General features: G+C 44.1%; 1 protein-coding gene across 2 annotated transcripts in view; it reads left to right on the forward strand.

Annotated features, from left to right (window-relative positions):
• The window catches only part of ME3 (malic enzyme 3), a 132,772-nt gene that overhangs the window by 83,738 nt on the left and 23,270 nt on the right, over nucleotides 1-25,764 (forward strand). For both annotated transcript variants that reach the window (XM_086739653.1, XM_086739654.1), the window contains exons 4-6: nucleotides 9,848-9,923; nucleotides 14,623-14,784; nucleotides 17,723-17,826. In XM_086739653.1, coding sequence (XP_086595779.1) covers nucleotides 9,848-9,923; nucleotides 14,623-14,784; nucleotides 17,723-17,826 — 342 coding nt within the window. The remainder of the gene's footprint in view (nucleotides 1-9,847; nucleotides 9,924-14,622; nucleotides 14,785-17,722; nucleotides 17,827-25,764) is intronic.

The raw sequence follows: 25,764 nt of genomic DNA on the forward strand, positions 1-25,764 counted from the left end.
CATGACAAGCCAAGAGTAATGTGAGTCTGTTTGCCTCCTGCCTTAATCCTAGACCGTGGATAGCAGAGATTCATTGGCGACCTGATGCCAACACTCTGCATTTTCACATTGTTGCATGAAGACCAATAACAGTGGTTACTGAGCTGATCTTTCTCCATCGACTCCCCCACGGAGAGGAAGAAAGGACTGTTTCTTCTTTAGGCTGTTTCCTGACTAGCAGAATTGAGGAATCCAGGATTTCTCCTTATTTCTGCCTGCTGTCCCCTAACACGCCCCCTTTGCAATACCTACCTCCTTTCCACATCGCTTTCATCCCTTTTCTGTATCCACCTGTGCTGCACCATAGCCACCCACAGCAGCTCGTGCTTCTCCCCTTACCTCACCTCTTCTTTAGGGAGTGGGCACAGCAATGGGTGCTCTGCTTGATGTCCCCTCTGGTTTCCTGTCTGTGCACTTTTGATCCTGCCCCGTAACTGTTCCATTTTTTCATTTGGTTTCCTCTACAGCTGGCTTTTTCCTCCTTTTCTCTGCCTTCAGCCTAGTCCTGCAGCCCAGGAAGGCTCTGAGGTTTTACTAGGGCTGGGCTAGTGAGGGCTCAGTAGGACCTAGGTGTGAAGCAGTGCATGTTGTGTCCAACTGCAAGCTGTCTTTTTGGCCAGTTGTCAGAATAATTGTCAGAGGAAGGTCTATGTTCCCCTCCCCAGAGTGGTGGGGACATGAGCCCCATTATCTTTTCCCTTTTTCTCAACAGTGGTTTCCATAAAAGAGTGTAGGAACAAACATCTTTGAGACCTTTGCTTTCCTGATAAATCTGTTGGAAGTTAACTAGCAGGTAAGAGAGGACACAGAGTTGTTGTGTAAGCTCCCTTAATAACTTGGCTGTCTGGGAGATGGATCTGAAAGCTTTGCTTTAGGCTCTGATCAGAACCTTCCTGCTGTGGCAGGGCTTGGGCTGTGCCAAAGAACTGGGAGGGCTGCAGCTTCCGCTGAAGCCTGCGTGCATTTGGGGGCAATCACTCATATATCCTTGTTCAAATCTCTCTGTTGCTGACCTTTGGCAATTTCCTACAGCTTAGCTGCTTGCCATCCCTTAGGATCATGGAGATTTCGTTAGGTGGGTTTTGGGGGGTTGCTGTGGATAGTGGATCTTCCATTACGGTACCTTGGGGCCTGTGCCGTTTGGCTTCCATGCTGAATTTTGGTTTTCTTGTCTGAAATAAATTATGACAACTTTAAGGACATTTGTAATATTAATGCAATCATTCACCTTGCAGATTATTGGAAATTAAATCTCATAGCCTACTTAAATGGTACGGTATTGCCTTATAAATCTCTGTATAGATTTTATTAATATTTGACTGTGCTTGGTTTCTATTATTTTTTCAGCAGTACCTCAGGGATGTTCAGCATCCTACTATTTACAAAGATAATTATCTAAAACAACAAAAAGTTCTTGGCTTTTATTATAAAGAAATCTGCAAAAAAAAAAAAAGCTGATGAATCACCACAGCTATTTTGTCCAATTTTGTGCACAAAATTTTAATTGTACTGTATTTAGACAAATCAGCGCATGCTAGCACATACTTTCTCTCCAAAAGCCTGTAGCCCACAGGCATTTATAATCTCAAGCTCCCTAAAAGAGCCAAGCAATTTCAAAGTTTATTTTGTTATTCTGAAGCCTCTTATCCTGTTCTGGCAGAGAGCTGAACCAAAAAAAATCAACAATAGGGGTGCAGCTGGTGGAAACATCTCTAGAGGCTCATATTGCTCAACCTGTCAATTTTGTGTATGAGCCCTGAATCTGTAAATAAATAAAACCAAATGTGGGGCTTTACCGTAACCACATTTTACTGCGTCTGTAGCACAGGTTGGCCTTGAATCCAGAGCGGGTCCTCCGGCCTGTTCATCTGGCACAGCAGTGACAGTTTTCTGTGGTTGGCATGCAACAAAAGCCAAGGCCACCAGCTGGTCCCTCCCTCGCGTGTGTCCCCATTGCAGCCGTGGACAGCCAAAATACCTACCCGTCATCTGTGTGTGGGCCACAATTCAACCAAACTCCGAAGAGCACAGAGCGACATGCAGCATCCGTCCACAGTGACAAGCCATCTTGTCTTTTTCTTTCCTGAGTGTGAAGATGATTTTTCCAGGTGAACCTCAGCGTTACTCTGAGACAATCTTGCTCAGAGCGACCAGGAGCATTATGTAAGGCAATGGCTGGGATCACTGCAGGAGGTCACCTTGTGCCGTGCTTGTTAGAGCCCTTTCCTATGCAGCCTCATATCTCAGTGTAGGTTTCTGACCACTGTCTCACAACTTTTTCATCGTTGTTCAATGGCACCTTCGTGCAGGCTCAGATAGTGGCAAAGACCAGACTCACCTCTTTTGTTTGTTACTTTTTCAAGCAATGGCTTCCCATGGATTTCCTGCCTGTTCTGAGGGAAGTCCAGGCCCTACTAAGTCAAAACACTCAAGGACTTTTATGTGGGTAGGATTTCACCACCTTCAGATTGCGAGTGGAGATGCTTAACCTTTGTCCTGAGCATTTTTGTTCTGAGAATGAGCCTTTCCTGTCCGGATTAAAACATTCAGTCGTGATGCCTGCCTGTCTGATATAAGTGTTGTATGTTCATTTTCTTAATGCTAACCTATCCTCTTCTCACTTCTGGAGCAAGTTCCCCTCACGGCACGCAGACCAGAAGTTAATAAGTGGAAAGAAAATGAAACAAAAGCCTGAGTTTTGTTGCCGTATTCATGGTTTAGTCTTGCAATTCATTGCACGCTGGTAGGGCAGCACACACACAAGGAGCCGGACTCCTTGCAAGTGCCCCTCTCATGTAGGACAGCAAGCAGTGTGTAAGTGTGTGGAGAGTCAGGGACCTTAGCTACCTTTTCCATCTTCTTTCCCTCACCAGCCCTTCTTCTCAGGAACAGGTAATTATATAAGGCAAAGACTGGTAGCCCATTAAGGAAGACATCTCTGATGTTTCTTTTCTGAGATCATCAAACAAAATTGATGAACTGGTTGCTGTGCAGAAAGCACGTGGAACTTACAGTTGAGTTTTTTGTGTTCTTCATGCTACATACCAAACCCTGACCATTGCAGTATCTGTAGATGCTGGATAATACTGTTCAAATACATACCTCCTCTCCTAAGCAAATGTATTTTTCTTCAGAGAGCACTCTTTTTAGAGGAGTGAGGGAGGAAAAGAAGGATGAAGCTGCATTGGTTGAGTGGGGTTTTTTGTGTGTTTTTAAACTCCTGTCAACTTAGAAGTTTTTTACATCCTTCAAGTGGATAAATCCTTCCAGAGACATAAATATACAAATAAAGAATAGAATAGTTAGGGTTAGAAGGGACCTTTAAAGGTCATATGATCCTATCTCAACTAGTAAGAAAAATTCACGTGAAACAAAGAGTAGGGTCCTTTTGCTTCATGCTAGTATACAAGTCAGCAATCCAGTGTGATCATCTGTTCTGCCCTTCTGTGGTTTTTGACCAAGATGGTAAAGTCGGTGGATATAACTGCTACCTGTTACTCACATATGGTAAGTGTAAAGAGACCATTAATTGTGTAGATGTAAACAGGAAACTGAAGTTATAGCAGTGCTACCCAAAACCACAGCACAGGACAGGACTGTAAGAGGAGCACAGCACTGGCCAAGGAGGTTTTACACAGAGCCGATAAGGCAAAGGCATTGATTGCCTTGGATTTCTGCTTGATTGCGTGTCAGAGGCAGCAGCAGGCTAGAAAAGTGGGGCGAGACAGCACCAGGAGGGTTACAAGCACAGCCACAGAAGCACTGGTAATTGCCAAGGAAAAGCTATTAGGGAGAGAGGCTTTGGGGTAGAAGGTAAGTGAGGAGAGATTTGGAGCTGTGAGGAAAGAAGTTGCTTAATGTCTTTCACTCCCTTCTGAGCTTTGGAAAACAAAGCTTTGCACATTCTCTGTAAATAAACAATAGTGCTTTAGAGATAGTACCCCTGGCTCTGTCGTACAATGTTTCTTCTAAGGGAAAATAGCTCACGAGGCAGCACTGCTGACCATGAAGATCAGAAAGGGGAACAGTACTTTGCCTTTTGGAAGAAGCATTAAATGATATTTTTGTTCCCTAATACCTGAGACATGTTAAAAATTTTTCCCGCCCAAATGTCTAAAAGAAATTAATGTTATTCTAAAAAGCCATCACCAATGTCTGGCATTGCTTCCTCTAGGCATCAAATGTGTCCTATCTCCCTTGTCCCTGAACTCTTTCTCAACTGAACCTGGCAGTTCTGGGATTGTCTTCTTTGCAAGTTTTTCAAAATGCCATTGGGATGGCCAAGATCTCACTAGTGCTGAGCACCACAGCAGGATCCTTTCCCATGGCTTGCATGGTAAGCTGTGTAGCTTTGTAATTCCTGGAGCACTTCCGTGAACTGAGACAGAACAAAATCAGAAAGGAAAAGAAAATGCTCCTGGCTTAGGGATGATAAAAGCTCTGGTGTAGGTGAACATATCCAATCCTTGGACTGGGACCGATTCTGCAATGATGATCTGCAGTCTGCTGGATCGTGCAGTCCAGTTCAGGCAGCTTGACTTGACTTGCTGAAATCCAGATAGAAATACTGTGTCAGTGACAAATTAAGAAGTTGTAACTCTCTTCAACATTTCCTGGAACCTCACAGACATGCTCAGTGGCACAATGAAATCTAGCCTGACCTCTACCTTAACTAAAGGCAGCTGTAGTGAAACTTGTGATGTTAATGGACTGACTGGGAGACTGGAGCTCTGAAACCCTAATGAATGCAGGTTGGAGCACTCCCCACTCTGAATTACCCCCACAACGGCAGCAGCTCTCTGAAGGTCACTGTTTAGCCAGAAATAGTGGTGCTGTGCATACGTTCTGGCTTGACATTGCTGGGGCAGTTAATTTTTACTAAGCTCTATTTCTTCTATTGTTACCCCCATGCATGTGTGTTTGGCTTCCAGCTAACTGTGTGCATAGCTGCTTCTCTGGGAGGGATAACGATATACAATGACTAAGCCCATGTAGAGTGGCAGCATCCTGGGCTCAAGTGAGTCTGCTGGTCCACTTAACTACGGCATGTTTGCCCCACACAGTGCCCATGTTACATGACTTGATCAAAATTACTTCTCTTTTTAGCATCTTGTTTTGATTGCATTATTTTTATTGAGTCCTGAGGGGATTAAAGAAAAACTGCCTCATTGTCTTTTTTGTTTCTCCGAAGCAATTTATCAAATGTAATTCCAGGAGAGATGGAGAAGGCATGATGATAAAGGCAGCATCTGTTGCATTCCCTCTTCAGAATGCTTAGGCTGCATCTTTTCCTCAGAAAAATCAAGTTAATTGGTTTTATTGCCACTTGGATGTTTCTTATTTACTACTGATCCACACAGACCAACCTGTTCCTCTCAGTATTCAGAGCTCCACCTTGCTGTCCTCAGACACAAACAGGCTTTTGCTCCTGTTACCTCTCCTATAAGCTTTGTACCCTTGAGAGAAACCTGGCTGCTACTCTTTTCTGTTCAGTCATCAGCAAAACTTCTGCTGAGTTCAGTTTACAGCACTTGTCTCTTCCTTCTGTCTGCCTTGCAGAAGGGATTTTGGGAAAGATTTAACCCCCTGACAATATTAGGCATCTTATTTAAACAGGTAATGTGGCCAGCTCGTCTCTGTGCCTAACCATTGTCATCAGGGGAGAGCACAACTCCATTGTAGGACCATTCAAAATGAGGACTTAATTGTGTCCCCCGAGTCTAAAGTCTGACGAGTGTTGTTTTCCCTTTACATCTTCTTACAAACACAGTGAATGGACTGAACTGCCTGACAGAGTTGGTCGTTTCATACTTGGTCTACAAAGGGAGTTCCACCTCACCACTACCAGGACCCGCTTCGGATTGCTTGAATATCTAATGGAGTCCACAGGGCCTGGGCCAGGTTCAGGAGTGTGCTCCAGCTGAGTGCCTGTTCTGGTTTTGTTTAGTGAGGGGGGGCCTAAGGTGGCAGCTTCTGTAGGAAACTGCTAGAAGTCGCTCCCCTTTGTTCAGTGGACTTGGCCAGGCCTAGAGTGGACCTGCTGCTGGCCAAGGCTGAGCCAATTGGTAGCAGAATGTTCCATGATAATGCCTCTGCAGTAACGTATTTAAGAAGGGGAAAACAGGGGGAAAAAAAAAAAAAAAGAAGATGTGAAGCAGCTGAGCGGAGGCAGAGAGGGGGAGGCGCGAGCCTTGTGGGTCTTGCAGCCCTCACCCTCTGGCCTCCCGCCGGGCGGCCGACTGGGCCCGACTCGGCCCAGCCCAGCTGCAAGAAGTGGAGAGGAGATGAGATGTGAATGAGATGCAAAAAAGATCCTGAGAGGTGTCTGCCAGCCTGCTGTGAAGAATTTTTCTTGTGAGGAACGGCTGCAGATGCCACGGTCAGTTCAGAAGGAGGGAGAGCAGTAATGCGGCTCCTGGCCAAAATTCCCCTGCAGCCCATGGTGCAGCCCATGGTGGAGCAGGCTGTGCCCCTGCAGCCCATGGAGGCCCACGGAGGGGCAGAGATCCACCTGCAGCCCGTGGAGGACCCCACACCAGGGCAGGCAGATGCCTGGAGGAAGCTGTGGCCTGTGGAGGGCCCACTGGGACAGCCGTTCTGGAGGGACTGCACCCTGTGGAAGAGATGACCCACGCCAGAGCAGTTTCACAAAGGACTGTGGCCCGTGGGAGGGACCCCATGAAAGAGCAGGGGAGGAATGTGAGGAGTTCTTCCCCCGATGATGAAGCAGCGGCATGAAACAATGCGTGGTGAACTGACCGCAACCCCCATTCCCTTTTCCCCCCTGTGCCGCTCAGGGGGGCAAGGTGGTAGAGATAACGTAAAGCCCAGGAAGAAGGAGGGATGGGGGGGGAGGTTATCTTGTTCCTTGTCTCATTATCCTGCTGTTTGTAGTAATAAATGAATAGTTTTCCGCAAGTCTGTTTTGCCCGTGACGGTAACTTTATGGATTTCTCCCCGTCCTTATCTCAAACCTCGAGCCGTTTTTCTTATATTATCTCCCCCTATTCTCTCAGAGGGTGGGGGGAGTGAGAGAGAGACTGCGTAGTCTGGTCCCGATCAGGGATGAACTACGACAGTGCCTAAAGGCATTGGAAACTTTTGTGTTTTACTGAAACTAGGCCCTTGGCTCTTGGATACAGTTTTAGGGGAATATGAGGCTTGCTTAGATATGAGGCCACTTCCCGATGTGGTTGTGGCAGTGAAAGAGGTCACTTTGCCCAAATGGATCACCATTTCTGCTCCTGAGGGTTTCCCTTCCAAAGCTGGAGTACCATTAGTGCGTTAATTTTTAGTCTTAATAAAGCTGTCCTATTTTGCCTGGAGTAAAGCGAGGAGGAATTTTTCACCTGAATTGCTGCATGCATGTGACAGCAGAGATAAGCAGCTAGGACTAGGGACCTGGTCCATGGCATGACCTGAAGTGAGAGTGAACATGTGTCATAGCCATTTTGTTTTCAGAAAAGGATCCACAGAAGCCAGCATAATCACTGGCAGGGCCTCTTTAACATCAAATAAACATAATATTAAGGAAAGGAACATAAATTCCGAACGGGGTGCTTCTCTGTGCTTGGTTCTTAGTCACCAACCTGTCTATCTAAGGCAAACCGGTCCTTCCTCAGGCAAACCACACGCTGGTGATAGCCATGAGAGCACTTCTTCCAAGCAACATAGTGAGAGCAATCATCAGATTTGGGAAGACCCAGGTTGAACTTTCTCTTCTGCCAAATCCAGAGCAGGAATTGGAAACCAGCCCACTGCCCTCCTGAGACACCAGTCAGAGTCAGGAACTCTTCCGAAGCAGTGGGAATCTGCCCTCTTCCATTTGTATGAAACAATTCACTGAGCTACGGCACCAGTGGTGGGTAGACAGTTGGGTTTCAGGTTCTGCGGTGAGCACTGGATGTCTTTCAAAGGTCAAATAGTTGGTGGACTCCCTTCAGCACTGAAGAGATGTGGATGTATGAGGCACACAGCTGGACACTTAAGTAATAGGTGTCTATTCCCTATGGAAAATGCTACATTAAAACAACAGCGTTCTTTTTAAAAGCATGTCGTAACTTGAAGTCTCTTCCATTATGTTACTAATTTGTGCTTTTAATTCCTGGCTAATAACTCTTTTCTAAAAGTAGATGGCAGCAGTACAGTACTCCTTTTTTATGAAAATTAACATCTGTGAAAACTGCCTTTGAGATAGGCCATGTGTATATGATTAGTTTGTTGGTTACTGGGCACAGTTTTAAAGAATTATGCTGAATAAATGAAGCATTACTTTCCTTTTTTTTTACATTTCTGATCTTTCTGTGCGATTACAACTTGATCAGTGTTGAGGTCAGCACTTTTATTTTTCTTCTTTTCAAAGTAAAGGCCTTTTTCATTAGGATTCCCACAGTTAGCTGTGGGAAGATATCTGCCCCCCTAGAAAAGTCATGTGAGAGGAGTCCTTCCTGTAGAGAGTAGCCCAATTATGTTTGATTATTCATCACTCATATGGACTTACAATGGAGGTTGTTTTCAGGCTTTATCTTCTTAATATTTCATATTAGAACCCCAAACCGTGACCTGATCTGAACTTACTGGGGCTGAGCAATAGTAGAGAGATGTAAGCAGCAAAAATGCATTTCTCCACTGTTCCAACTGATAGTAATCACCCGCACAACTCCTGCTTTTGTGAGCAGATAACGAGGCAAGGAAAATGGGTGCCTCCACCTGCCAAGAGGAGTCATGGAGTTAGTGCCCTTGATTTGTGCTGATTAGAGAGCACTGTGAGCAACGTAAGCAATTTACCCTGAGACACATATGGAGGAGGTTGCTGCTTTGAGGTCAGCACTGCCTAAAAGGAGTTTCAAGGAATCTCAAAACATCTAAGTAGAGGTCAGACAATGTGAATAATATTATCCTGGATATTGGAAGAATCCCTGCTAAGGATACTATTTTTGGTAATAACAGCAAAGAGGAGAAAAAATAAGACACAAGTCTAAAGCACGTTTCAAGAATACTGTCTTCCAGTTCCTAATTTTATTAAAAAGAAGGCATTTTTGTTTAAACAATGAAGACCTTTGTGTTGAGAAGTCATTAGGTGTAGTGCGATCAGCTATGCTATTGTCCATGCGAATACTTCATACTGAGATTTCATCCAAACATTTAATTTTCTGTTTCACTTCATGTAATTTTGATGGTTTTCATTTGGTGAATGCAAGTGTCAAAAACTGGGGTCAGATATTCAGGGGGAAAATGGTGCTGCAAGGACAAGTTTGGCTTGGTCAAGGCAAATGCCATGGGAAATATTGATCTAATTGCATCCAGTCAGAGCTCTGTTGACTGGAGAGCGGAACCAAAATGTCGAGCTCTGCAATTAGCCATCCATACCGTTGACTTTGGCAGCTGGTTGAGAAGGATCATTTTTTCACTGTCTGAACTGCCAGCAATAAGCAATAAGCAAGGTTTAAGGCAAAACCATCAGCCTCCCTTGCATTTATCAGAATTATTTTAACTAGAAAGCTTTTCTGCACTAAAGCAGAGTTTGCTCTCCGAAGCAAAGATGTTTCACGAAGGTGGAATGTGCAACACCAGTGGCTGTTGACTGAAGTTGCCATTAAAGATCTTGAGCCTTGGGGTTTTGAAATGAGAACTAAACTTGTTATTAGCAGTCCTTTGAGGTCTCATTTCCACACCAGTGAATAGCCTGGTTTTGTGTTCAGTAGCTCATTTCCCTGCATTTTCAAGTTTCACCTATTTTATTTTATCTTGGAGTTATTAATGTTATGAAAAAAGCTTATTTTTCTTCTATTTTTTTTTCCTTTCTTAGGGGGTTGTTTATCACCATCCATGACAAAGGCCATATTGCAACAATGCTCAACTCTTGGCCTGAAGAAAATATTAAGGTATGTGGCATGTCATCTGTGGACTGGAAAATGACAGGGAGTTGGGTGGAAAATGGGATATTGAATGGAACTGCTTGGCATTATCTACAGAATTGCCTATTTGAAAGGACAAGCTAAGAAATATTCCCTTCCTCAGAGAGTTTCCAGGCTAGTGGTTGGACTTCAGAGACTCTGTCATGTGTGTATGTGGTCAAGAACATCTTTATCAAAGGCAGCAGGACTTTGAGCAATAAAAAGAGCATGCACAACAATAAATTTGTACAGAATAGGGGGCCTAGTGAAGAAGCAAGGGGTGTGTGTTGAAGAGTTGTGTGGCTAATTCACAACTTGTTAGATGTACCAAAGCTCTTTAAGATCCCTGTGTAACCAACTTACTTGTAGGATTCCTTCCCAAATCCAATGAGTCACGCAGCATCCCAGACACTGGCAACTCTGCAAATAATGTTTGATATCCAGCAGCTGAAAGTATTACTGACACTCCACCCAAAAAGTGATCTTGTGAAGTGTTTTTCACTAGAGCTCAGGGCTGGACAAGTCTCTGTCATGAAATAAAATCAACATTTAAGACAGGTCTTGCCAGTCACCTGCTTCCATCAGGCTGAAAGTACATGTGCCTGGGAATTTCCCTGGCTATTGACAGGGCTTCGGTCCCCTATCAGTCAGCTGTTTCTTCCAGGAACAAAAGTTTGGCAGCCAAGAAAATCTTGCAAGCATTTTCCATTTCTAAGGGAAAAAAAAAAAAAGATTTAACATGTTTCCAGAAAAAGTAATCATATTCCTATAACCTTGACCTCGGAAACATGGAGAACAGATGCAAACTAGGTGTTTTGTCCTTGCTCTGTCCAAAGATCTCAGTATTTCCATTTGTTTCTGACTCAGGACTATGGGCAGAACTCCTTATAGTTTTTGCAGATGGGGAAACTGGCACAGAAAGATTAGAGACTGTTGTTGAAACAGCCCCCTCTGGCACCCAAAACAGACCATAGGAAGGGCAGTGGTCCATGGAAGAGATCCAGACTATCTGCTTTCCAGATTTGCCAGACTACAAAGGCAGCTAATTTTATCAGTATCACTGGTTTGGACCCCAGGGTTCCCTGTGTGTTTGTACACAGACTTCTCCATGCCTGGACTGGCAGGCACTGGAACAGCTGAGATTTTGAGATAAGTAGGGAGGCACCTGGACTGCACCTAAGTCCCTGGAGGGACCTAGTTTTTTGAAAAGGCTGAACAGCAACACCAGTAAGTCCCATTAAAGATGGTGAAGAAATACCTGGAGATGCTGCCCTACCTTTTGCTTTGTGGCTCCTTAGACCTTCGTGGTAACAGCATTTACTGTGGAAACGGGAAATTTGTGTTGTAGGCCTGGATCCTCTGCTAAGCTAAGCAGAGCCTCAGCCAAGCTCTGGTGTGCCTCACCTCCAGCACTCCCATTGAAGCTGGGCTGTTCTGAAAGAATCGGAGTGCCAGAAGCAGAAAAAGCAAAAGAAGCCATTTCTGAGCATACTCGTGTGGTTTTTGGGTTTCTTGTGTCTCTCCTAGAGTGGCTAATGAATCCTGCCATGAAGAAACATTGGATAAAATGCCAATAGCCCTCATCAGTGCCTCCCTTTGTTAATTTTCTCTCTGGTTTCTTAATCTTGTACTCTTTTCTGCATGATGGCTGAACTAGAGCGGGGGGAATGCAGAAAAGCATACAGGATAGTGTTGTGGTTGAGTGTCCTCCTGGCAGCTATGAGTTCAAACCAGGTCAAAGTGAGGATGATCTAGAAACCTCATCTCCTATTCCTAGACAAACGTGCTGCCCTGCAAGCTGCTGCACTGGCCTTCCATCCTTCCTTCCCTCCCTCCCTTCCTCCTTCCATAGGATGCTCACCCTAGAATTGCACTCAGCATCTTGAGTCCCTGTCAGGATTGCTCCTGTACAGGACTGTTCAAAGTCATGGTGCACTCAAGGCAGAGTATCAACTCATCCTGTAAAGACTGACCTTGTGCAATCAGTACAGAGAGGTGGGAATGCGAACAGCGGCACGTGCCTCTCTGCATTGCCTTGGTGGCTTGGAGATCAGCATTGTGCTCTGGATCACTCTGCTGGGGCAGATGCCTCCTACTTGGGTGTTGCAAAACTGGGCCAGCTACATACAGCCTGTGGTCCAGAGTCATCTCGGCCAACATCAGCTGCCTGAAGACTCAGTGCCTAATCTCAGCTTGCGAGTACTTCTGCACTGACCAACGGAGAGGGAGACGAGCATCTTCAAAGAGAAGTACCCCTTTCCTTCCTTCCCAAAACAGCTGCTGGGGAGAGATGCACTCTGGAGGTTTCTGTCTCTTCCCTTCAGCTACCAAAGAAGTTTAGAAGCCAGTTAGATGATTGGCTTCAACTGCACACCTAACCTGTAGCCAAAGACTTGACCAGAGTCATCAAGAAAAATTGTAGCACAGCTGGAAGTAGAAAACAGGTTCCTAGCTGTTAGACCACTGGTTCAGTTAGAAGGGTCTGTCCTGCTCAGCCGGAGACTAGTGTCCTGTTTGTTCAGTTTTGATCACATGAATGTGAGTGATTCAAAACATTACTTTAATACGCTTGTATATCAGGTACCCATTGAAACTTTCTACTTTTTTTTTTCCATTGCTTTTTACATCCAAAGAGCCACACACAAATGTGAATCCAGTTTCCCCTCTGCGATACTGACAGCAATTAATGTCTCCTGTGCTGTATTTTCTGTTGTCCTGTATTTTTCACTGTTGCCTTGAGGAGCTTTGGTACCTGTACAGTGCAGCACATCTAAGACCGAAAATATTTTCTGTCTCTGATGGGTATATTTAACTGCTATCAAGAAGTTCTTAGGGCTACCTGAGAACACTTATTTGCTTGGATGAAAAGGGATCTGTACTCCAGAGAAATATTTTGGTTCATTAGGACTTTATTGTTTTTAAGAAAAATATTCTCTGCATAGTTAGGATTTTGACTCCTTTTCATATAATTTGCTTCGGTTTCAGGATAAACCTCTAGCAGTGCATGTGCTTCCTGCTTTCCCTATTCCCATTTCTGCCTTCCAGTCCCAATTGCATCCTCTGGGTGCGGTAAAGAAGTGAGAGCACACCCAGAAACAGATGGACCCCACCCAAAAAGAGACTTTCCTATCCCTAACATGTCGCGTTGACTCAGAAGGAAAAACAAACAGGAAAATGTTTGAAAATGGAGATGAATAAGTTTATCACTGCCACAATTATGAATTTCTCATGGCAGGGTTTGTTGGACCTCTAGCCTGAGGATAGGCGTATAGTCCTTTTAGTTTTAATTGGTTTTTCATTGAAGGTTCACTTTTAGGAATTCTAACCCCTAGTGACAAGAAACTGGCCACAGCACAAACCCAAATATTCTACGTGTAGCAGGACTATTTCAAAATAGTCTCTACTATATATTGGTTGTCACTATTACTATGTGCATTACAACCCTGGAATGTATTATGCCAGAAACTACCAGAGGTTTGGTGGTTCTTTTTGCTGGAGAGCAAAATAGATATAAAAAATAGATGTAAAAAGCAGAGTAGATACTCTGTATCTGTAGTTTCCTCTTAGGCTTATTCCCGAACTATGTCATGTCATGTAATTCTGTTCTGCCATTACAAACAGTGGTTTAGGTCGAGGGAGAAAATAGCCTTGGGATGTCTGTATAGTTTATGTTGAATAAGAAAGGACAATGAAACGGATCAGTATGATTTTTCCTGAAATACAGAAGCGCAGCAAGACATTTATTCCACTCCTAAACAACGAAATGCTTCTCCAACACAGCAATAAACCAATGCATTTTTATTATCCCCTATAGGGAAGCACATCTATTGAGGTAGCTTCTAATTGCCCATTCCCTTATTTCTCACTAAAGCAGACACATGTGTATGTCCTCTGTCCTAAGTTTAGCATTGACTTTGCACATCAGCAAGTAAAGAACTTCTCTGCAGTCTTCTCCTTTGAAATCCAAGCTAGATTGTGCGCTTGAGTCCCCCGCCGTCTGATCAACCATTTGATGTGAGCGTTGTGTTCTCTGAAGTGCTGGGACAGTGCTGAACATTGAAGTTTATTATTGTATTTACAGCTTGTCTCCCACAGTCAGACTGGACTATACTATCTTCCTGTTCTTACTGCATTTCAGAACTGCCCCAAAGAGTGCCTGACCCTGGGGACAAAACCGCCAAATAGAGTAGTTAACCTAAAAATTGTGAGGCTTAGTCAGATCTGCTTGGTCATTTACCTCCTAAGGGCTCGATGTGCAGCGTGAGTTGAACAGCTCTACTTCAGGCTTCTAATTTGGACAACATTAAGCAGGTTTTTGTTTCCCTTCTTGTCACAAAGAAATGATACCATCACAAGAAAAGCATAATATTATGGATCAGAGATTTTGATGAGCACATTACAGAACTGCTGAAATGCAAAAGGCCAATTGCAAGTGAACTGAGGTGTTGACAAGCAGAGCTGCTGCTCTCCCACGCCACGAGCAGCTACCCATCAGTCACATTACCTCTACCTCCAAAAATTAGCATCCCTCTATCACTAACAGCTAATTAATATGGTGTCATGTAGAAATAGCAAATATCCATTGCACAATGCAACTGCAAAATTGCATCAGTGTAAAGACAGTGGAGATAGTTTTGCTTCTAGAGCTGCGGCAGCACCATACAACAGTCTCTTTTGATCCTCCTAGGCTATCGTGGTGACAGATGGAGAGAGGATTCTCGGTTTAGGAGATCTGGGAAGTTATGGCATGGGTATCCCAGTGGGGAAGCTTGCCTTGTACACAGCTTGTGGTGGAGTTCACCCACAACAGTGTCTCCCTGTCCTGCTGGATGTTGGCACAGACAACGAGGTAAGACAGTTTTTCATAAATCTGATGCGGGGAGAAAGAATTGAGATTAATGCTTAACTGAGGCCAGTTCCCTAAACGTGGAGGCAAAGCCAGAGACATCCAAGATGAGATGATGGCTAGACTAGCACTGCAGGGAAGTGGCCAGGTTTCATTCCTGTTTGACACTCAAGAAGCTTTTGCTCTTACGGGAAACTGAAATAAACACTAAATAGCTTCATGGTCCCCTGGTGAGAAGACTCAGAGCGTTGCCAGCTGGAGCTGAAGGATCAGCTCCACCTTTCAGCATGGCAAGGTGAGTTGAAAGATTTTGTACAGGAAGTCCCAGATTTATTCTTCCTCTGGTAATTGTTAGAAAACAGACAGATACTCATGTCTGCATAGAGGTGACTGTATTCCAGAAAATGGAGAATCCCTGGTGGGTGGTTTGTGAATGATTAATTTTGTCAGATTGCACACTTTACTGCACATGATAACCAGACAAGAGGATTCCATCTGTTTGCAGATTTTTGCCTTATGACTCTGTCTCAGAAAGGCCGAAGTGCAACATCTTAGCAATGCCAGAATGGACATCTGTGAGGATATCTTTTTTAAAATGAACATCCTATAGTTATTTGTGATGGCCTGGGTTTGTCCGTTTTTGTAAAATGTGCTTGTGCCTCACTTGACCCCAAGTAAACCAAACACATGTTTCTTGAGAGAAATAACAAATCTGGAGTATAAGAGCTTTGAGTTTGTGCATGAAGACAAATGAGTGCCAACATTTTCAGACATGCCTATGCTCACTGAAAAGCTAGATTTTCTGCATCTCTTTCACTCCAGCCCCAAGTGTCTGGCACTAGACGCTTGAAAAGAATGGGAAAAAAAAGCTAAATCAGTGGCCATAGATGATATCTGGGATGAGACTCCTAATTACCTCTTTGGTCTCTGGTCCCAGGATTATTTTATCCCTTTAGCACAGAGGCCTGTTATGGGCTAGTGGAATATAGGGTGTGCTCATCTCAACCTGATCCCATGGTCTTTCCTGAAAATTGGGAACTCTGAGTTTGGACCCCCTGAGGCTAAAGCGGGAATTAAGTCTCAGTCTCTCACTTCTTGGAGTTTCCAGGCAACAGAGCATTGTACTTGACTTTAGCTCCTTCATCTCTTCCTTACCCTCCATGCTGGTTTGCACACCATCAAGTGTTGGCATGCTCTGAGTCCTCCAGCTGTAGTTTCCCTCCAGAGGGACCTGGGTGTAAAGGTTTCCCTTCCCATGGGAAGCTTCTGACCGTGCGTGACCATCTGTTTCTATCTCAGCATCCGGGGAACACTAAAATCCAAAGTGGCACCAATGATTTTTAGGCATCTCCGAGGGTCAGATGGTGTCAGAAAAAGGGACTCCCAGAGTCAGTCTTGGGCACTTTTGTTTAACCCAAGATCAAATTTAACTTCTGTGTTCAGGAACTGCTCTGTGGAGGCAATTTCCACATTTGGGATTAAGATAGCAAAGTCGCTGGTTTCCAGCAATATGAACAATATCTTTCCTCACAATATAAATATTTTGGTTTTTTATTTAATGACTTTCTCTTGTGCATAAACCCAGCTTAACTGAACCCTAAGCATGTCCTAGGAGCATCCTGCCCCATGAGTAAAAAAAAAAATAGCATTCATCCTATTCATCCTCTTCATCTCTGACTATTAATATATGGTGAGCCTAGGGTGACTGTGTGGCTAACACAGGAACCTCAGGTAGAATGGAATAAATATAGCAGCTGTATCATATTTTTAGCATCAGTTCCCAGCTTGTCTTTCTGATAGTTCATAATACTTTGTATACTCTCAGCAAATTGGTCTTTTTTCAGAGCTTGGCATTTCTCAGCTTGCCTGCGGGAGAATTTTATATTCCATGAACCAGCCCCAGAGCACAAGGCACTATAGGAGCAATCAGTGAAGTAATGCAAATGGGTCTGCTTTCTGTTTCATGGGCCTGAAGAGTTAATGTATCAGAGGAAAACCCCTTTCTTCTTTCCTTCTAAGGGAAAACAGCTGTGACTGTACAAACAGATCTAATTTTAGCGTACCTGCCAATATTTAGGGGCCCATATGGCTGCAGAACAATAGGTTTGTGATGGCTCGTCCCTTTCTCATGTGGATGATTCAGTTCCTGAAACTGGAAGGGAAGTAGAGTTGCTTTGCAGTGACTCACGGAGCTGTTGGCCCACCTGTCTCCTGCCACTGTTTGTCTTGTGGTTTCCCCAAAATATGTACTGTTTCCATGCTGACTTGATCCTTTTAGGTGGTTTAGGGGTCCTGACTTAACACCTGCTAGATTGGTTGGAGAATGGCCTGGTTTTTTATTCCCAACAGAAGCCAAAAAAAAAATATATCTGTTGTATGAAAATACCTTGCCTTGACACCTGCAGATAGCTGGAGGTGAGTGCTAGGTAGGTGCAGGGCTTGGGAACATTTTGGCATCTCATCACTGGTTCTGGTTAGCTCAGGGCTGGCACCTAAAGGCCTATATGACACATCTCAGAACATCTTCAGGTTACTTTGGGTGATCATCATTGCTCAAACCGCTGTTTACGAGTAACAGCTTTCCTGGTAACCTCAGTGCAAAATTAAGAACTGATTGAACAGTAAGCACTTCTCACACAAGGTCTGTTTTATTCACTAAGAGTGAGGCACCTTGGCAGAGTTGTGCTGGGGATGCAGAGCTCCGTTTCGTTCAGCAGACAAGAAGCATTACATCCCTCCAACTTCATTTACACAAAAAGATAGTCTATAGCTGCTTATGGAAACACTTTCTTGTCAGGAAGAGCTGTGTGAGCCGGCCTTCACTGCATAGTAAGTAAAATCGATTTGACCACAACAGACGAGATTTTTTGGGTAGGCTGGGACATAAATCTCTGTCCACGTGTGGAAGAGAAGATGTCAACAGAATTGCTTTGTGTCCTAGGCTCTCCTGAGTGATCCCCTCTATATTGGACTGAAACACAAGAGGGTCCGTGGGAAAGAGTACGACGAACTGATTGATGAGTTTATGCAGGCAGTTACCGACAAGTAAGTGGGATTATGTACGTGGCTCCTCTGGGCTGCTTCCATCTTAGAACAAACGTTGCAACTCGTGAAATAAACATTAGTATAATTGATCGTCCGAGCGAAGAAAGGTCATTTAAATGCAAGTCTCCTGGGTGGTCGACAAATGACTCTTTGTGCTTGAGCGCTCTGTGTCAAAAATATTTGTCTTCAGAGAACTGAAATGGGACTGACTATTTATAACCATTTCCTGTCTGTATAGGCCAGAAGTGTCAAACCTATGCCCTGTGGGCTGTATCTGGCCTCCATCATGCATTTATGAGCCTCATTCAGCATAGGCAGAATCTAAACTTTGGTTTGTTTACATTTTGTAAAGGAAGTTTCTAGCTTTCACCATTCTGAAGGAAACCATCTAACTGGAAACGGCATGTTACACCACATGGTGATGTCTGTGTGAGCCTGCAGACTGCCTGTCTATCACTCTGTTAAAAACAGGAGCTTCCCCGCTGGCATTTAAGTCTGTGGAGTAAGAACACCAGGATTATAAGCGTTGTATTTTTAATGGAGGGTCAGATCGAGTGCGTATTTCCATTCTTACTTAACCAGCTGGCATAGAGGGGCTCTGATGCACCAGGGAGTTTGATATGGGAAGAGCAGAACCACCACCTCAGCGCTGTATGGACACTTCTTGCACTGCATTGAGTTCCTCTTTCTGAAAAAAAAAAAAATAATAATAATAATAATAATAATAATAATAATAATAATAATTTAAATCTCCATGACAATTTGGAGAGGTTACCATAAAAAGGAAAGTCAAAACAACTGTTAAAGAAAAAAATAATAATATTTGGAAAGCTCCAAGCTCCTAACCAGCTTTTTCTGCCTTTCCCAAAGCAGCAGATGATATCGATAAGGAGTGGCAGAGCGCTGCAGTCTGTGCCTGATTAATAGGCTGCTGTCTGTATGCTGCAGGGTCTTTTCTTCACAGGTGAAGGAGTTATGTTTGATCTTCCCTCTTTCTTTGTCTCCAGTTGTCTCTGTGTGTGTGTGTGTGTGCACTTTCCTGCCTAAATGGAAGGGAGTGGGTGGTACATGTGTCCTCAGCTCTCAGTCCATCCTGTCTCCCTTGAGGTGGGAGGCATCATGTCCAATGTCTAATGACAACACCGGCCTGCTGTCAGCCAGTGTTGCAGCCCCTGTATCTGTGAATCTGAGCACAATAACACTGCCCTGCCTGCTGGATTAAAAATACCTAAGGATGACTAGTTGAAGATGTCCCTGCTCCTTGCAGGGGGGTTGGACTAGATGACCTTTGAAGGTCCCTTCCAACCCAAACCATTCTATGATTCTGTGACTGCAGAGGAGAGAATTTTGTGTTTGTGCTCTGGTTTGTCCTCCTTTATATTTGATAAAAAAGCTTGACTGAAATGTCAGTTCATTGCAGTGTAGTTTTATGTTAGAAACTTGTGGGTTATCTAGAGGAAAGAAATTCTTGGGAGCTAGAAAACTGGTAAAACACAGCTAGGAAATCACAAGAGGCTCTACAAGTAGAAAAGATTTAAGAGCTGTCGGGGTTGATTTTTTTTTTGTTGTTATTTGTTTTGATTGTAGTCGGTAATTAATCCTTCAAGGAAACTGTCCCACTTCCTTCTGACCGGGAGACCACAGGGGTATTGCAGTGTGGGTGTTGATGATAGAGTGGGAACAATAGTATGAGAACCCAGATGATGGTCTCAGCCATAACAAATTTGGCTTTAAGATTTATGCTTGTGCTGTTAAATGCAAAGCTCATGGCACCCACTACTCCTGTGATGTCAGTGACGGGGCCAGAAAGACAATTTGCCTTTTCTATGCTTGCTGCTGGCAAGGATTGGCTGTTATTTTCCTATGTTTAGTTTACATGAGCTGATCTCTGCATTAAAGGGAGAAGACACTCAGCCATGAAACAATGAACTCTTATCTTGTGAGGAGGTGATGTCATGTCTAATGCTTTCATCCAAGTACTTGGAAACAAGTTCCTGGGGCCCCTGTCCCAGCTATTTTCTCTTAGCCAGGATGTATTGCTTGAACGTGGTAAGCCCAAAAAAAGTTCTCTGCAAAGTGGGGCTTTGAAATTCCACTTTGCACTTCTCCATTCACATCTGTAAGGTATTTGGAGCTCATTGAGTGAAAGGAGCTATTACTCTATATTATCCTGACCACCAGCATACTTTAAAAAGCTGTTGGAGTGTGATCCTCTCCTTGCTCTGGGCTGGTGAATAATCCTGCTATCAGCTTGGGTTTGGCAAACTTGTATGAAACAGATTCATTTGATCTCAAATTTCCACTGGAATGACTGGATGCAACCCCGTAGGAGCTCTTACTTCTGTTACGAAAGGAAGCAGAAATTGTTCAGAAGGTCAAGAACATGCTGCTTTATTGTAGCCTGCATCCACGTGTGAGGAAACCTGTGAGTACGAACTGCTGTGATCTTCAGTCTGCTGTGGTTTCTTATGCAAGTCTACAATATCACATGCAAATTCAGTTATTTGGGGAGGAACCTTTTGGGTTGCCACAAATCTCTTGCAATTTAGGTGTTTCCTTTTCAGCTTGATATTCATGCAGGAATTCCTGAGGGTACTTCAACTTCTCATGGAAACCATTTGTCAGTTCCTCTGCAGGAGTACCTCCCACCCTGTCAAATCACTGCTGGCTCAAGGGACATTTGTCACTGAAGTGGAATGTGTCAGAGCCCACAAGAAAGCCAGGGGAGGGAAGATTTACTCTTCTAATGGAATAATAATATCAAACAGATGTCAAATGTCTATAGCTGGAGACCCCTGCAGTCAGCAGAAAGGGCTCCTGGTCTCGTAACAGTCACCTCGTAATGAAATGAGGAGCGCGTCAGAGGCTTCAGAGTTAGCACTTAGAGTGTTTTGAAACCAAGTGTGACTTCTGGGCAATTTTAGAAAAAAAAAAGCCCCTCCTGAAACACCTGGATAAATTTCTGCATTTTCCTGCTGCCTAAACCTCCATTCATTACTCTTTCACCTAAACTGCATGAAATAACTGAGCTCTTTAACAAGAGCTCCAAACCATGCATTTTTCTCCTCTTGGGAGGCAACTACATGCGAAGTTTGGCCCATTGAGCCTAGGCTATGACTGAATGAAGCAGTATCACAAATTGCTGTTTTCTCACACCGAGTAATATGTTTTGTATGGGAAAATACACTGCTTCAGTTTTCCCTTTCCTCTGTTACCATGGTAAAGGGCAAGTCATTCTTATTCTTGAACTGGTACATTTTTGTAGGCTGGAATAAATATTCACCTAAAGTATCCAAGGATCACAATCAGACTAACTCACAGAATTTCTGGAACTTGCCTATATGAGCAAATTAAGGTCAAAATCAAAACACAGTGGGAGATGAGTTGTGCTGGAGCAAGTTCTCAGGACTCTGCAGAGCTTCAGCCCAGCCTCTACAGTAACAGTACTCTTTAATCTTCAGACTCTTTTTCAAAGCAAACTACCACCGTAAATTTCTTTCCTCCTTCTCTTTTTCTCCTAAACTGGCACAGAAATGGGAGACCAGTTCCTTTTCTATGTTATTCCATTCACTCCTTCTGTAGTTTCATCATAGAGTGGGGCTTGGTGGCTCCAAATGGCCAGAGGTGTTGACGGATGGCCTGTCCCCAAGTGCCAGGCTCCGTTTTGAATGCTGGCCTCAGTCGCTTGCTAGCAGATGCTGAGCAGGCAGCCTGAGACTTTGCAAGAGGCACTTCCACAAACCATGTTGCAGAAACCTCATTAAGCTGTCATAACTTCACTCCTCTTTTCTTTCCTGTCAATGCTTATTAACAGAGTGTCCAGGGAAACAGAAGCTTTCTATCAGCTTGTGCCATATGGCAGAGCACAGAAGACACCAGGAGATCAAGCACTCAATTTCTCAAAATGGGAGAAGGAAAGTAGCTTTGCAGAGTTTGGTTTTTTCCTTGTGCTTGCTTTATGCCTAATTTCTCTCTGCTTGATCCCTTCCCAGATCTTTCACTCACAAACACACCAAGTCAGGTCCCACGTGCTCTCTAACAACAGGCTGCCTCTGTTTCAGCAGTTCTCCAGAGTCATGGATACAAATTCACCAGCACCTTTTGGAAACAAAATCACTAGTACAGGTGCCCATCTGTTATCTATTCAGATGCTCTAGTTAACTTGGCTAATTGATCCTGAAAGACTAGGCTTAAGTGTCTAGGCACCACTGGCCTCCACAAAGCCCTCACATAATACTGCTGACACCCAAAGTCCCTCAGCATCTGTGTGTCTGCTAGGAGATCTACACACCATCACCAGTGCTTTAGCAGGCCCATCTGCCCCACTTGCCATGCCCAGAGGGACTCTGACACCATTGAGCAAGGTTAAGTGATGGTGATGGGAAGAGCCACCTCTATTGTCCAGTATCCTGGCTTGATGTAGGATGAGCTCGTCAGCCAGCTCCTACAATCTGCTTTTAGCCATTGGATGACATTTAAAATCAAATAATAAAATTCAGGTTTTATTTCCTTGATTTTCTATTACTGAAGAATGATTGAGCTCCAGATGTGCTGCTGCAAGATCTCTGTGGTGATGGACTTTTATTACCTTGCCTTCAAATCCTTTGAGATAACACATTTACAGATGTCAAAAAGCCCTCTGCCCTAGGCTTTCAGTCTGTGCTTTCCACGGAAGCCACACTTACCACAGCTGGTTAAGAAAGATATAGCTGGAGAAGATCCATTTGGGTGGAAGGCAAGTGCTGAAGCTCCATTCCTTGTTTTCTGTCAGAGGGTAGCTCAAGGCTACATCTGCACTAGCACAGCTGCATCTCCTGCTTATGCCCTGCTCCCAAGAAGCCCTCTACCTCCAGGTGCTGTTGAACAACAGCAGACCCACTGCAAGAAGGATGACATCATTTTGCATAAAAACACAAGAATGGCCATAGCAGTCATTAGGGCTGGTCTTAGTGCTTGGAAGTCATGAGACATTGGAGCCACTGCAATAGGATGAGGGGAAATGGTTTTAAAATAGAGGCAGGTAGATTCAGATTAGACATCAGGAAAAAATTTTTTACACTGAGCGTGGTGGAAGACTGGCACAGGTTGCCCAGAGAGGTGGTGGATGCCCCATCCCTGGAAACATTCAAGGCCAGGTTGGACGGGGCTCTGAGCAACCTGATCTGGTTGGAGATGCCCCTGCTTCTTGCAGGGGGGTTGGACTAGACGGCCTTTAAAGGTCCCTTCCAACCCAAACCATTCTCTGAGTCTATGATTCTATGATGTGCTGAGCAAAAGAGTTGATTGTTTTTTGGGGAGGTGGTTTTGCTGTTTAAGGACTATAATGGGAGCTGACTATGAATTTTCAACATTTTTTTCCCAAGAGCTTTTTGATTGATCTCGGCTTGATCTTGCCCCATGTCCTGTCTCTAACTGCAGCTCATAGGAGATGCCCTGGCATATAACTAGGAACACGCAGCAAACAATCCTTGGCATACCCCCAACTTCCAGTAATCTGAGATTCAGGGATTTCCTGCTGTCTTCAAGGGTCCCTTTCATTTAGCACTCACTGAATCCACAGCAGGCTCTATGCCTCAGAGCGTGGTGGCCATGTTTATGTTGGCAGAAACCTTGCGAGACTCCTACCCAACGTTAGAAATAGTTTGCAGTCTAAGAAGATGGTGAGGCCAGTCGCAGTTCCTGTTGGGTTCCTGATGCAGCTCCCTTGGCAGGGGATTTTGAAACCTAAGACCTACATTCTGTATTGGCTATAATAGAAAAGGCTCCAAGTTTTTGCAAACTCCCATCTGTTGGCTCAAAACCAAATGTTCTAGCATAAAAGTGATTGCATTTCTGTCTCGTTTATGATGGCCATCATAACTGCTACATCTCTTACAACAGCCATGCCTTCTATTGTGGGTCCTTGGGTCCAGCTTTCACCGTGCTATGATTATCTGACAATCAATGAACCTTACCCATGACATTTCCATTTCAAAACAAAGTAACAGATATGAACATGTTTTCTAACTTATCTCTTAATCTCTCCTTTTAACACTAGTAGAACTATTTAAGGAGTAATATACATAGTGGTGTTACATCACAGCACAGTACTGAGTGAGGCTTTGAAGGGTTTTTTCAGTGGTTTCAGAACCAGAAGGTCAACTTTTATTTTAATTTACCAAAATTTTAGTTTTCTTTGTCAGTGTTTTAAGGGAAAACTTACCTTCCTCTTAGCTATATGGAAGTATTAAAAATGAAAGGCTTTTTCTGATAAGTGTAATATTTGTCTGCAGCCTGTAAGCAAACAAATATTGCAAGCTCTGTCTGCAAACAATAGTGCTTTTGGCTGGCCCCATGTCTGCGAGTAGTAAACCTGTCTTGCTGTTGTCTCGTTACCTACCTGGGTAAATAAATTTGCATACAAATATACAAACAGTGCAATCCTGACATGAGATTTCCCAGATAGGAATGACAGTAGAAAAGCCATCGCCTTCTTGTGTCACCTGCTGATTGCAAAGAGCCCAGCCACCACACCAGAGCTGCCACTGAGGGGCTATCAGCAGACTGAGAGGTGGGAAGGAAATGAGTCTCCAATAAGAAGAATAAGCCTGGGCTTTGTGCATTTTTTAGTGGGATGAACAAAGGTACTGTTGCTCTCTAAGACGCTTCTTAGCTTGGCACCAGTGTTTGCTCATTTAAGATTTCTGGTTCTGTCTCTATTTCTAACGTAGATGAAAGCGTATCTTGTTCTGTGCCTTAAGTCAACTTTGGTATTAGATGGGACAACGTCTGGTTTTTTTCCACTCTGGTTTGTGAAAACTCAGTTTGCCAAGACCTTATGGGAACAACTTGCCTTTTCTCTCTCTGAGTGCTCCAGCTGGCCCTGGACCCCACTTCTGCCCACCCGAGGCACACTCAGGCAGGACCCCGTAACACTGCAGAGGCACAGGGCTGCTTCCCTTCACACACATGGAAAATGCAGATTCTTAAGTCACTGCCCCCATCCTCTCCAGGGGCAAAGTAAGATCTTGGCTGCAGCAGAATGAGAGAAGCGCTTTGCCCACTTCTGAGCTACTTCTCGTCTAGCCACATCTGTACTAGTAAACAAGAGAGGCCAGAGCCTGCTTTCTGGTCGCAAGGCCAAATGGCACTGTGGTTGCTGCTCACAGCCATACTGCTTAGCCTTATCGGTACTGGTTAGCTCCCTTACCGCTATAAATCCACAGGCAAACCATCTCTTGAGGTGGTGACTGACCAAACAGACCCCTAAACTGTGGCCAGGAATTGTGTGGTAGAGTACTGCTGCTCTGACCAAACGCCTGCCAAGGATCACGTTAACAATTTAACAGTAAGAATGACCTCAGGACACTGGCCAGACTCAGGTGCTGGTGTTGTTTTACTAGCTAGAGTGGACTTTGGTTTTCCGATCCTGAATGCTGATCACTTGCCAAGCATGATATTTTTTCCTAACAATGTGCCCCCTTACTGAAAAATTTAATTTTTCTTGGAAATCAGAACTTTGGTTGCTGGTGTATCAAGCAGCAGTAAGGAAGTCTCAAGGACAAGGGCAAGGACAATTTGGCTCTTCTCTGCCTTGTTTTATTTAAGACTATGAGTAGCAGTTGCCGTGCATCAAAGCAGACTCCTTAAGCCGTGAATGACTGAAAGCAGTGCTATAAAATGCTAAATTCAGAAAAGGATTGGGACCTCCTGCCTGTGCTTCTTTCCATAAAGGAACTGGACCTTCTTAGAATTTTGGGGTTTTTTTTCATACATGTAGCAATGTTTTCTACCCCCTGCTCATGGTGAACAAAAATGCCTTTTGATACTGGTCAGCAAAGGGGCTGCACAGGTCCTCAGGCCACCCCTGAAGTTCTGACTTGTGCAGTTTTGGTCAGATGCTTCTCAAACGGTAACTGCTGCCTCATGAATTTTCTCCTCTCTGACCTCGTGGCTTAT

This window comes from Chlamydotis macqueenii, chromosome 1 (genome assembly GCF_036417535.1).
Source record: "Chlamydotis macqueenii isolate bChlMac1 chromosome 1, bChlMac1.mat, whole genome shotgun sequence".
NCBI classification, from domain to species: domain Eukaryota; kingdom Metazoa; phylum Chordata; class Aves; order Otidiformes; family Otididae; genus Chlamydotis; species Chlamydotis macqueenii.